This window comes from Pleurodeles waltl, chromosome 9, assembly GCF_031143425.1.
Source record: "Pleurodeles waltl isolate 20211129_DDA chromosome 9, aPleWal1.hap1.20221129, whole genome shotgun sequence".
In the NCBI taxonomy this organism is placed as follows: Eukaryota; Metazoa; Chordata; class Amphibia; order Caudata; family Salamandridae; genus Pleurodeles; species Pleurodeles waltl.
Window position 1 is genome coordinate 518,260,189 of NC_090448.1, and position 14,219 is coordinate 518,274,407.

The 14,219-nt window shown below is 40.8% G+C and overlaps 1 protein-coding gene across 2 annotated transcripts in view; it reads left to right on the forward strand.

Moving 5' to 3' along the window:
• Positions 1-9,044, forward strand: part of SIX4 (SIX homeobox 4) — a 60,179-nt gene extending 51,135 nt beyond the window's left edge. The window contains exon 4 of one of the 2 annotated variants that reach the window (XM_069207412.1): positions 6,346-6,515. In XM_069207412.1, the coding sequence (XP_069063513.1) occupies positions 6,346-6,369 (24 nt within the window). In that variant the 3' untranslated portion in view covers positions 6,370-6,515. Of the gene's footprint in view, positions 1-6,345 lie in introns of both variants that reach the window. The other variant, XM_069207411.1, reaches the window with a different exon arrangement.
• Positions 9,045-14,219: the final 5,175 nt, after the last annotated feature.

Sequence of the window (14,219 nt, forward strand, 5' to 3'; positions counted from 1 at the left end):
CGCTGTCTATGGTCCTCCGTACAGCTTTGCTGCAGTCTCACATAATACCAACAAAATCGGTCCTAAGGGATAATATAGATAAGGCAATTAAATTGGCGCACCTAGACTCTGTACTACTAGTCTTGTAACCCCAAACCAAAAGAAAGGGGAATAAGCAATTACAACACAGAGGGAAGAGGGAAAAAATGCACAACGTTACAAAACAAAAAACAAAACAGACATCCAATTTGAAATCAATTCAAAACTGTATTAGCATTGAATGCGTTCAAGTACATCTTTATTATAAAGAAGTTACTCAAAAGTATAAAGTAGTAGTGCTGGAAAAGATGTGCTTGTGCGTAAGGGCAAATAAATCAAAGAGAATAATATAAGTAGAGCAATATTTTAAAAAACAGATTCACAATATTTTAGCCTGGCTCACAGTTTTTCAGGGTAAATCACATTCCATCTGTGATGTGCAGGATATGAGTTAGTACTGCCACACAGTGCGAGATAAAGTCAGTCCCGGCTGGGGGATAAGATTGTCGACGTTTCGACCCAATGTGGATGAGGTCACTAGAAACCTTTAAAGGTTGGTCTTCATCAGGACTATAAGGAGCAACCTGAAAACTTGATTATTCTTGTGAGGGATGATTATGATCAACCTTGATTGCACAGCCGATGCCCAACAGCACTTCCTCCACTATGGAATAAAACTAACAGTAGACTCAGTCATCCTGGCCACCCAGTTGTCCATAGAAAACTTGCGCTGAATTCACACATGTTCACGTGGGACGTAAAATGAATTAGAATTATATAGCAAAGGCAAACTGGCTCATTTTCTGGCTTGATTCCACCTCTACGTCGAATTATCACTCTTACCCCTAACAAGGGTTGCTTCTCGTAATTCCAATCATTGAATTAAGGAGCACTTCTGAATTAAATCAGACACATGGTTCTTCTTAGTATGACTTTCAACAACTTGCTGTGGCAGTCTTATATAAGTCAAGGACTAAAGAAAGTGACTATAAATTGATCATGAAGTTGATGCTGACCACCTACTGCATATTCAGTTTAGGTGTGTGGTGTAGGAAATGTTGCAAAGGACATATTCTGAAATTCTCCACTGCAAAATACATTATTGGCATGTTTGTAAAACTGGCCACGAAAGCCCCAATGTAGATAGATAAGTAAAGCTGTCTCTTACTCTTCTTTGTTGGCCCTAAAATGGTTGGCAGGGTTCTGGCCCTTAAATTGCATTAAATGAAGGGAAGACTACTTTTTTGTACCACAATGTCTTGGTGTTGTTTAGACAATCATCCGTAACAAATATGCAGTATGATGCAGCGTATATGTAGAAGGTGGTAGTTTGGATCCAGTTGGGGGTGTCTGGTCGCAGAAAAAACTGAGGTTGCAGAAAAAGCATTTTAAGTTGTTGAATGACTTTGAGTACTGCGTAATTTTAAGAAAGTGGTTTTACCTAAAGTTTACATCAGCATTAGCTGTTTCATACTTATTGCTAAGCACATACTTGTATGTAATATGTGTCATGTTGACCCCTTTCATTCTGCATAAGTTAACCAAAGAACCTTTTTTGATAATGAATGTTACAAATACATTTGTCAATATTAAACACCTGAACAAATGCAAGATGTCAAAAAGTTCACAGCAGCCTACATTTGAATTATTGCTGATTTATTAGAAATATACCCTGCATACTTCATCTTAAGTCTGTGACAATGAGCACACTCTTTGCCCACCTAATGTTCAAAGCTCACAGGCAGCATAGCATTTTATGAGATCCAGAAAGTCCTCTCTAATCAACCTATCTCTGGGCTTTTATAATCTGGTTTACTCTAAAAAATGTTGCAACTGTCTTTGTTACCTCCCTCACTGTGCTTCAGACTGTGGCATGAGGCATTAGACTCATATGAGTTAACAATGAATAAGGTGCACAGGCTTTTACATAATATTGCTGAATGTGAGCAATAAGAAAAAATGTTAACTTATTTTTGTATAGTTTAGGTTTGAAAGCAAATCGAAATCATGAGTCAACAGAAAATGTTCACAGTTACACAGGGCTTGAAAAATATCCACTGACCACTCACACTGGCAGTCTTATTTGATCAGGTCAGCTATTTTTAGTACTTACTGGTCCCTTTTGGCAAGTTGACACTGAACAGGTGTTCTGTTCAGTTGAAAAGTGGAGGTGCAATAAAAGATGCCTTTAAATCTTGTTCTATGCCACATTTGCTCTGTGTTAACAGACAGAGGTCAAAAGCCAGGTTTTCTTGCAATTAATTTCCTTTCTGACTGCAGAGGTCCAAGACTTGGTAAGGTGAACTGTGTGACCTGCTGCTTAGAATGTAAAATAAAAGGATATAGGGTGTCATGTTTTTCCCAAACACAACAACATTTGAATGACTAAGTCAACTGTGCAAATATTTCAAAATATATTTCAGTAGTTGTGAAAGACCTTTTGTATATTTCTGTTTGATGAACAATATATTTTAATAGGATGAAAACAAATCAGAATACTTTGTGTTGATGTGCAAAGGATATGGTTTCTGAAACACAATTTTCAAAGATTGTTAATACACTATATAGTTTTATCCGTAAAGATGCAAGTTAGTGGAGAGATTTATAAACATTTCTTGATAAGTTACTGTGTGTAGATGGCAGTGTTACCACATCATGGTTTAGTAATATATTTATTAAAATTGCATGTTTAAACAAACTGAGAAAAACGTCTGCCCTGATTGGAAAGTTGTTAGTAAACTAAAAAAAGTCCTAGGTTATGTGGGCTAGACGTCATGGGTATGTGGGCTAGATTCTAGTGATGCTTGCAGGAAACTTAAGTCTACTTAAACAAAAGAGGGTTTTTTTGTACTGAGGAAATGCTGAGCTCACATATTTGAAGGTGCAATCATGTGAGAATGAATAAAAAGGCGACTGTAAACTATTTGCCTAGGATCACACAATTTGAGACCCGTTTATGGGTCAGGTACATTAGTTAGGTCAAGTAGAGTATTTAAGTTACTCGACCTGCAGGTCTAGTAACATTTTTATGATTTTTCGAACCCTGACAGTATGAATTCAGTAGCACATAAACAGTTCATGATACTCCACTAAGGAGAAGGGATATACAGTCATAGGGCATAAAATTTAATAATTAGCGATATTGACAAATACAGTTTCTTGATCAGAACTGGAACCCAGTGTTATTGGAGAGAATGTTGTGGAGAAGTGCATTTGGGCAGAGCAGAGGCGTTTTGCATGGAGTTGAGGTAATTGGGTCTGAATTAAATCAGTAGTGGTTTAAAGTGGTCTTTAATCTGGTTTGTTTCTGCTTTATAGTTGTATGACCCTTAGCAATTGCAATCGTGTGTTTATCTTTTACTCCATAATTGTTTATGTCCAAAAGGTTTGCCGTGTAGTAGGCTACTCCTACCAATCCTGGGTAAATGATTTCACGTAACGCATTACTTCTACACAACACCATGCGGCTGAGGACCACCCAGACAATATTGCCACCACCTCAAAAACTTGATCCCTTCAGATAAACAGACATAACTGCTTGTAAGGACATAGACAGGTACCGAGAGGCACATGTTCATTAGATCGACAAATAGTAATTCTGCGGTACGTCCCTCACAAAATGGATCATCTCCATCTTGGAATTCTTGTACACCATCCATTAGTTCATTTTACAATGGTTGTTAATGTGGTGGGTATTTCTTGTCCTTTTATTCCACCAAGGACATGTTGCTCAGAAAACCCCTGGGATGAAGCGTGTATTCCTTGCCTCAGAATCCTTGTTTTCTAGTTCCTGTATCTTGATCTATTTAGGTCTGCTTATTACAGGAACAGATCAGAGTGGGACGCCTTCTGGGTTGGATGGGGGAATCCCTTGAAACAATTTGGAACCCCTACACTGCTTGCGGCCCCTGGGTGCTCCCTGCCAATGTCTGTCACTTGTATCTGAACAGAGACAACCATCCTCCTATTTTGGTACGGGAAAAAAAGGGTATTCCTTACCAGAGACAACTATGGGACGTTAGTGGCACCTCTAAACACTCCTCCTTTTTTCCCCTGCCACGTTCCTCCATTTTTAAAAATCCCAGTACATCGCCTCTGTTTTTTTTCTAGCCTTGACTGCCACTTGTTGTGGGGGAAGAAGACCCAAATGCACCTCTGGTCCTGCAACTGGCTTCTTTTCCTGGGGCTTTTTCACTGATAGAACATTGGAAGTGTTAGTCACCAGCCAAGTGCCACATACCTTGACCGGCTCTGGCAAAAGCTTGGGGTGAAAGATCAGTTTAATTGACACCTCCATGGAGTAATAAGAAGGAGGTTACAAAGTTACTTGTTGAAAGGTTCCCTGAAGGCTCTTCCCCTCTGCCACCAGACCTGTTTCCGGAGTGTTTAGTTAACCTTGATGTACAGTGACCTTCTAGGCTCTCTTGAAAGCAAACAGTTTGTGTTCCAGAGGACGCATGTCATACATTGAGAACATCCAGGGAATTTGGGGAGAAATTGTACTCCCAGACTCCTTTCTTCAGTGTTTAGTATTTTTTGTCAGTGAGCTCACTATGTCTTTGTACTGGCATGCCAGCAGCCAAGTGAGGTTTTTCCTCTTCCTAGTGTTCTGATGAAAATGTGGCCAAGAATCTTGCCATTTTGCCCTCAGTGTCAGATGTAAGAACCACCTTATGCTTTCATGACAGATGAGAGCACTCTGTCCTCAATCTATACCAGACCTTTTAGTTCAACTATTTTCGCAACTTGTTGCCTATGCACAGTGTAACTTTGTCTGCTTGCACCCACTCTAAGGACCTCTGGTGATTTCATCTTACTCCAGCAAGTCAGAAGCAGTGGTCTTTGCATGGGCCTACCAATGTCTGTTCTTCCTACTGGGGCCTTTACCCACCAGAGACTAGTCACCATAATGAGCTGTGCTGGGCCTCCCTTGGAGTCCTCCTCAAAAACGCTCCATCCTCTTAGATATCTTCCACTTCTGGTACCACAGCATGGGGGGGCATCAGGCTTTCTATCTGGTTAACATCTTCGATCTCATAGGGTGTGGCATGATTGGGGTCAGTAATGTCTTTAGGAATGCTTATCGGAACAGTATCATGCTCTTTTAGCCTCCAGCTGTTTAAGACATGGGGGTTCTTGGGGTTTTGGGTCCTTTGGGACGAGGGGTTCCTTCCTCAGATGGAGAGCTGTACTCCTGCCAACAATCCGTAATAAAAACTGCTTTTCCATTGGCTTGAGGGCAATATTTATAGCTTTCTGGACAGAGGAGTCAATTGCCTTGGAAAGCCCTTCTCTAGAGAGGTGGTAGACCGCTTCCGTGAACTCCACGAAGAAGTCCTTATCTGAGCACTCTGACATATACAGAGTAGGCACCCATAACAACCTAATTTCTATGAAGGCAATCACCCACATAGTGCCTGTGAGTCTTTAACTGTGCTGGCAGACTAATGCAGACCCTAGGATGTGGGGTATCAATTGTGGATTGGGGGGAGGGACGTTGTTTTTACAGATTTTAGGTGGGCAATAAATTGTGTGGCATAGTAGAACTGTGAATGCCCACCGGCCAAGACTGCTGGGTCTGCCGCTCTACCAGCAAGTTTCTTGCACTATGGCAGACTTGCCTTGAGGCCCACCAATAGGAGGGAAACTTACAGATACCAGGTCACATACAGCACCCCCTCTACTCAGCCAGTACACTTCAGATAGAGCATGACTCAGTGCCTCCCTTGCCTCCTCCTCTATTCGATGCAGTGGTGTTTGTCTTGAGCCAAGGCCCACACACTGCCAGTTTAAGCTTAGACCTGAAGGGAGTGTATCAGGTAGCTAGTGTGCATTCAGCTTCCAAGATGGAAGTGTAAAAGGTAGCATTTGTGAAAATAATGCATGGTGTGGGGAGGAAGGTGGACTCATGAAAGTTCACCTGGTTGCAGGCCCATCAGAATGAGTTGAGAAAGGCTAGCACTAGTTCATGGCTGGAAGACCTAGAGGTATGAGGAGATGCTGTTTCTCTTGAGGTCCTATGGCTTTGTTGGGACAGACTGCCATTAACTATCCAATTCTGTTGTGTTATTTTTCTATGGACTCATGGGAGTTGTAGTCCCATGAAATGGTGTATATTTGATTTACTATGAAGGCTGCTAAGAATAAAAGCTAGAAACTCTTGCGTGATCCTTACCTCCAGCCCAGAGTTGGAATCCAGATGCAGAATTGAATTCCTGTTTTGAATGTGTTTTGTTTACTATAGACCACTCTACTTTAAGAATGAAGTTGTTACTGGACTTTGCATAAAGATTTGTCATATTAACCGCAAGTTCTCTTTCTCTGTAGGTAATGTTTCGATCAATCCTGTAACGTCCGATGGGGTAACGTTTACAAATGACTCTTCTGCAACAGCATCGCAAGGAAAGGTTTTCCTGGGCACGGTTCCATCTAGCACCGTGGTGTACACAGTTCCAAATTCAGGGCAGGCGTTGGGATCTATCAAACAACAAGTACTTGACCGAAGCCTCCTGTTTTCACAGTTAATGCCAGTAAGTCAAAATGCACATGTAAATGTTAGCCTACCTTCGGACGGTAGCTTTCAGTCCTTGGCAGCCACCTTAGTAAATGGTACAATGCCAAACTTTTCATTAGCCCAGCCAACCTTGGTAAATGGCACTGGGGAACTGAACTGTGTTACTGGAATGGCACATGATCAGTCAGTGTCTTCACCTGTAACCAGTGCACCCACTGTGATCTCAGTCAGCAACGCTAACTATGCGGCTCTCCAAAACTGTTCTTTTATCACGGGCCCGGATACTTTATCCGTGTCAACAGCACAACCTACACTTAGGGAAATAGATTCTGCAACTGAAGGCGATGAGAATCACCAGTCTGGACATGTTCATCAGGATGTCATTGGGCAGCACATGTTGATTCTTCAGTCGGTACCGAATGGTAAGGAGGACTTCTTATCCATTTCCCAATGTACATCTACAAATAGCAACATTGTTATGCCGGATTCCAAATCTACATATGTGATCAGTAGCATGATCAATACAGTCTGTGGTGACCTGGACATGGACAAGAGAAAGCTAGCCAAACTCCAGAACGTTCACATGGACGATGAGATGCAAGAGATATAAAGAATGGTATTCTGGGACTTCTGCAAAGTAGTGCAGCTGCAAATCCTTTGAAAAATGACTTATTTATTGAATAATAGGATTGTACGCATAATATTTTTGTCGTGAGATGCTTGGTTACTAAGTAGTGCGATGTGTTGGTGCCTGGGTAGAGCGTTCAAAATGTGTTGTTACAGAAGAAGAGAAATAATTACATGAAGAGCACAGAACAAACATTCAGTAGTATGTCTCTCCAGAATATCTTGTTATCTGTTGGTGGCAACAGTGTGACTAGTAAAAATAATGCACAAATATGCAAAAAAGGATACACAGAGTTTCCGTCTCACAGTGGGCATTGCAACATTTGAATGACATTCAATACCTCATACACACTCCCTTTGTTTGAGTTTTACGTGATTCTTCAGATTGCAAATTAACTAATTTGTAAGTTTGTTTGTTTTTGTCTACAAGGGATGTTGATTTTTAAACCTTCACGGTGCAACTTTTGAAATGTGTTGCTCTCCTTACCAATGAAATAAGATATGCATGTCGAATTTAGCAACCCTGAAGATTTTACTTCTAAATGAATGTATATTGGCAATTGTTTTAATCAAGATTTATTGGAGCGTGAGCATTGATTTTGTTTTGTTATTTATATCGGTCTTTTATTGTTTGAACAAGTTTCATTTTTTTTAAAATGAAAATAATTTTAAGAGGTTATTGCTACAGAGAGCACGTTTTAGATACTGTCAGTGCTGAACCTATAAGACAGGAGATGCATTTACAACGTAAGGTTGGATTTTTATTTCGGATATTTTGCGTTTTCTTTCAATAGGACCAGTTCTATTTTTAGACAGTGTGTGTTTTACGAAGTTCTTTGTGCCTTTCTTCCTAGTGGCCTTTTATTACTTTTGATTACTTTTTATTTTCTTAAAGCACATACCTGAAGCGACTGACAATCCAAATACAGTATGCCATCGAGGGAGCGTACAGTATGCAGTGTTTCAGGATTACAGATTTGAAATCACTGATAATGTCTTCACACTATTTTTAAACATCTGGTGTATCTGTACGCAGCTGAAAGACAATCACTAAAAAGTGCCCTTTCATTCTCCTTTTCGTTTTTTTCAAACCGTTCTAATTATAAATATGTTTTTCGTGTTTGTGATCTGGAACACTAATATATTTTATTGCACTACTGTAGTAATTGGCTTCTCAATGGTCTGTTTACTTCAAGTAACTGCACGGCCTTCGGTACGCTTGTGGTTGATTGCAGCGGTTACATTATGTTAGGTGCCTGACTCATCAGAAAATGCTAGTATACTTATGTTTGGTGTAATCTAATCTCAACAACGATCATAATGGTTTGACACAATTGTAGCTATTCATACCCCACATGAATCGTTCCAATATTCTTCCTGTTACAGTGAAGTTTCAGAACTAATTATTTAATAATATCTCACCCATATTTCATAGGGTTAGAGTCAAACTTTTATATTTCTAAAACAAATCTATTTCTAAACTCAAAATGATTATATAACAGCTATATTGCATGTGCATCTTTTGAGATCCCCGATAAAGGGAAGTCAAATAATTTGATGCATGTTTGTCTAGATTTAGTCATCATTTTCTGTTTCTTTGTTATACTGTAATTTTAATTGTGCCTTACAAGAAAGAATTACATTAACTATTTCTATTTTCAAAAGGATAGCCAGAACCTTACTGCACTGTTGCATAATGGAACACAGAGCATGTCACAAAACATTTCTGTGCTAAAGTACTACACCAAAGAGGTCTAAAGTATGTATGTTTATTGTACTGTAAAAGGGATTAATTTGTGCCTGGACAATTGAGTGTTCCATTGTATTCTGAAGTTAAGTGTACTTATTTTTCTAAATTGTATTGAATAAACTCTCTATATTTATACACTGCTTGTCTAGCGTGATTGCAAAATGGTTTATTTGAGAATGGAGAGTGCCATGTAATAACAAGCATTTTCAATGCAACGGGTCTCGCATTTGTTGGAGTTAGAGCTATTAGCATTGTAAAGCAAAAAAAACAGTGCGATTGTGCTATGTAAAATGCAGTCCGATCGCGCTGCATGGAAAATAAACAGAAAAAGTAGTCCGGACTCCATGCTGAAAACATCGAGCCTCGTATGTTTTTGGTACTTTATTGGTGCTGTGTAGGTGGGCTAAACACCAGAAAAGGCATGACCTATGCATACCTTTCACAAATGAAAGCAAGAGGATTTTAAAAGGCAAGCCCATGAACCAATGTAAGTGACTGACGTGGCATGGGCGTGATTGCAAGCCCAAAGAGAGATAACAGAATGGACGGAGCACTTTGTGCTCGCCCATAAAAAATGTAGTTGAATGCGGGTACATCAGTTGATGTACTTTTTCCACACATATGCTTGCAGTTCAGATTGGCATATCAAATTGCACTCAACTGGTTATGGTTTGATAGATTATAATTTTGGTTCATTTTCAAAGTTCATGGCAACAATTTATGACCTCTTGTTTAGTCCAGCCTGAATAGTTGAAAGGTTTGGCAAGCATTGGTTAAAAAGGGAGGCAAGAAACAAGATTGTAGGCAGCAAAATAAATTTACTTTTCTAACCTTATTTGTGTGTGATGTAATTGGTATCGTATATAATGGCATACATTGGGAGAGACTGTGTTGTGACTTAAATAATTGGTACATTTTTGAACTTTTGAGGCTTTCCATTGCTACCTTTGTCACACAGACAGAGGATGTTTCAGTGAATTTTATGGGTTTGGCAATGTCATACTTTGATACCATAAAACCTTTTAAGTCATTAAACGCAGGTGGCCCTGTCATCCAAATGATGACAGTCCAAGTGAGAGCAACTTGGTGTTGCTTCCCTGCCAATCGGATACATTTTTCAATCAAAATCTACTACTGATTTTGCGAGACAATTTGTGGCTGATCTAGAACATTCAGGGGCTTTGAGCCTGCCATCGCTTACCATTGGTTGACTTTCCTTGGCACTCCCATTTGTCTGCTACTTATTCACGTCCCAGCTTGTCAATCTTTTGTTTGTCCCTACCATTGAGTATTGCCTTTTTACATCTATTTTGACTGCGGCTTTTGCATCTTTCACTGCTTGCTTTTTAAGATTTGTTTTCACTTTTTTTTTAAATATGAGATTGCAGGTGTTTTTCGGGCTATCTGCTTCGTGTAATTTTCACCAAGTGCACTCCGTGCAACTGGGTCACATGTCTACTCCTTCCCTCTCCCCCTGGCGTTGTGCTTACTCGTGTGCTTCTACCCATTGATAACTGCACCCTCAATGTTGGTTCCCCAACCCACACCCTTCTTGTGTCTCACCCATTGTTTCTTCCCCCACCCACATTATTTCTTCTGTTCCCAAAATGCCCTTCTCTGCATTGCTTCAACACTCCCTGCCTTCCCCACTGTTGCTTCAGCGCTCCACATCCACCCATGTTGCTTTTATGGCCAGTGTTGCTTCCATCTCGCCCCCCCCCCCCCCCTCGTTTCTTCCACTCTCCCACCAACTTTCAATTTAAAAAAAATATATATATCACTTTAGCGCATTACATGTATATTTTTTTTTTAGTTACCATTCAACTTAGATCAGTAACTAATAAGAAAACGTAACTGCATCATTTGAAGGTAGCCCATGCACGCTGTGCCTGCACTTTCAAAATGATGCAGATGCTGGCGTCAAAGGCTTTTTTAAAACAAAATCTTTAGCCGCGCATCATAGATCGCATCCGGGATGCTATGCACCCTTTCCACATGCAATTGGAAAAGCCAGTAGGTATCAAAGTTAAGACCTTTTGGCTTTGCCTTGGGTTGTTTGCTCTAGGAATGACAAAGGGACTGGCAGAGGGTTCCTTACACAGGGAAGACGTCACTGTGGCAGGTTTTGTGAGGGTCACAGAGTATGTGAGAGGGCAGCGTGATGGGCGCGGCGTCTTGTTATGAAGAGCGTTTTAAATACTCTTCCAAGAATGTTCTTGCCTGGCAAAGCCTTTTCAGAGAATGTGGCTATGTTTTGTTTTGCTTTGCATACGTTTCTGTTTCATGCTAATGATTAGTTAGCATGTTTGGAAATCATTTTATTAAATGGTCGACCTTGGTGGTTTAGCCAAGCCAATAAACCATATGCGTGCCATCCGTCGTGGGTCTTTTATTCGTGCCGTTCACCCACATCTTTTGATGGAGTCAGCGTGGCGTTTAAGACTCATGTTCCTTTTTATTTAGCATATTTATATAGCGCTTTGCCAGCACGTTTTTGGAGTCGAGTCTGTGGGGACGCAGTGATAAGATAGCTCCTGTGTGAATGCGTCCAATGTTAAGTTTGCGAAAGCGTCCCCGAAATAGAGGTGATTTCTGTGCCCCTGATTTCTTTAAATGTCTGACATCAATGTTTGGACATTCCATTAGGTCACCTTTCCTAATGGGCAGGTCGGCGTAGTGCTACACGACAAAAGTCAGTCCCTGAAATAATACTTCCGGTAATATGGACAGTGCAGGTTAGGGGAACGTATCGACACCGTGCCTGGGCTAGGGGCAATTGGTAGCAGTTAAGAGTCGAGCACCAGGACTTTGCTGTGAATGGCATGGCGCTGCACGAAGGACCGAGAAATGCATTTTAGCATGACTGGCGTGCAAGTGACACGTGACCTCCATTTCATGTAGCCCACTGTTGGCACTTGGGAACTTTCACCCAGAAACTAGCAACAGTGAAGGTGAAAAGGGACGTTTTACCTATATTGTTAAAAAAGACTGATTTTATGAGGTTGCCAGGGTGAAAATATGCTAGCTGGTAAGAAGGACAGGACTAAAAACGAGGTCAATCCTCACTGAATTGCTAAACATGCAAGGCATTTTTTAGAAGTTTTTCCTTTTTAAGCCGAGCCTGCAAGAGTAGGTGTTGTCGTTTACGAGACCCTTGTGTTCAGTAATGGGTTTGGGACCCACCTATAGCTTAACATTCCTTTTCATCATTCTCGCTCTTCTTTGATGCCTTCTCATTGGACAGCGCTTGCCATTCATCACTTCCTTTTCCCTCTGTGGTGGAGGAGCCAAGTATAGAATAATTAGCTTTACTTAGTGCTCCTCCACTGGCCATCTGATGCTCGCCCTGTGATTCAGGTACTATTTGCGCTGTGACACAGAAACAAATTGGGCTAGTTCATAGCTCTTTAAAAAAAAAAAAAGTATCTCCACCCCTTGCTTGTTACCTCTTTTTTTTTTCACCATCCTGTTATCCAGTCTCACTCCCCCAACGTTCAGTATTCCAACCCTTTGCCGCAGTCAGTAGCTCGCCCATAGGCGAAACCTATTGGCTTTCCCAATGCTTGTTTAATTTCAGTTACTCCAGAATCAAACGCATCACAGATCCCTCGATGAAAGACCAGGTTTGAACCATCCTTATTGCATTTCTCCCCTAGCACCAACCTGGAACTGGCAGATGTTTGGGCCATATTAACTGCTATGTAGCATGCTTCGATGCTCGACTGGTGCAAGTAGATGATAGTTTACCAGATTGAAGCGCTCATTCAACACTGATTAACACCCCGGTCTTAAAGTGTACCACGTTGACTGTGGCTATATGCTAACAAGCGCAGCTGCTAGGTCTCCATTGATCAGTCCTCTTCCCCTGAGAGGAAGAGGGAAGAAAATGCAAACAACGAAATTCTAGTGAATAAGGGCAAGAATGGAACCCTGGACTCTCGTAAATGGAATACCAAGGAAGAGCAAGAAAGGCAGCAAAGAGGGTGACTCACTGTTATACTGTGTTCCCCAGCCTGGTATCTGCTGAATGACTAGGCCCCACATGGAGCTGTAAATCACACTTCTTTATTCCTCTGCGTGTACCTGTGAACAACAGTTGAAACCAAGCTTTCATAACATTCAATTCTAGTGATTGCCACACTGATACGGAGTTCTCGGGAAACCAAAAAGTTCTGGTCTAAATCTTGCAAGACAATACATCCCCTTATGTTATATGAAAAAATACAATTTTGTGAAAAAAATCATAGTACATACACAAATTTATATACGTATAGAAACATTGTGCAACTATATCTTCTATTTTTCAATTAATCTTCGTGGTGCTTTGATCAGTTGAATCAATCTGGTTACAGAAAGCTGTAAAATGTCATCTTCAATGTCTGATATTGCTATAGAAGGTAAGGAATTAGCAACAATCACGGAGTTCTATAATCTTCTTGATTTGAAGACCAATGCATTAGAGGCCTGAAAGGAGAAGAGTCTCTTTTAAGACTTCCCAGGGCACTGGGCAGCCACCATGTGTCCTTTGGTAGGCATAACCTGGAAAGGTTCGGCATCACAAGGAGCATTAGATTTTATTTTGCGTAACTGTTGAGTGATCACCATATCTCCTTTTCTGAACGAGAGGTCTTTTGCAGTCGCCTCGTATCTGCATAAACTTTTGTTGGAAAAGGTCCTTTTTGCAGAGTTATCACCAAACATTTTGCCTTCTTCCTCTTATTTTTTCAGGTCTGTTTTTGCTTGTTTATTTTCTCTGTGCACTTAACCACTGCTAATCAGTGCTAAAGTGCAAGTGCTCCATAGGTAAATTGTACTGTTGATTGGTTTATCCATGACTGGCATATTTGATTTACTAGTAAGTCCCTAGTAAACTGCACCAAAGGTGCCAAGGGCCTGTAAATCAAATGCTACGAGTGGGTCTGCAGCACTGGTTGTGCCACCCACATTAGGAGCCCTGTAAACACGGCTCAGACCTGCCACTGCAGTGTCTGTGTGTGCAGTTTTAATTCGACTTGGCAAGTGTACCCACTTGCCAGGCCTAAACCTTCCCTCTTACTACATGTTGGGCACCCCTAAGCTAGGCCCTAGGTAGCCCCAGGGGCAGGGTATGTTTGAGGTAGGACATATACTAGTGTGTTTTATATGTCCTAACTGTGAAATACTGCCAAATTCGGTTTTCACTGTGCAAGGCCTATCTCTCTCATAGGTTAATGGGGGCTGCCTTTAAAAATCCTTAAAGCATAGATTCCCTTAGAGAGCAGATAAAAATGTGGAGTTTAGGGTCTCTGAACACACAATTTAAAAATACAT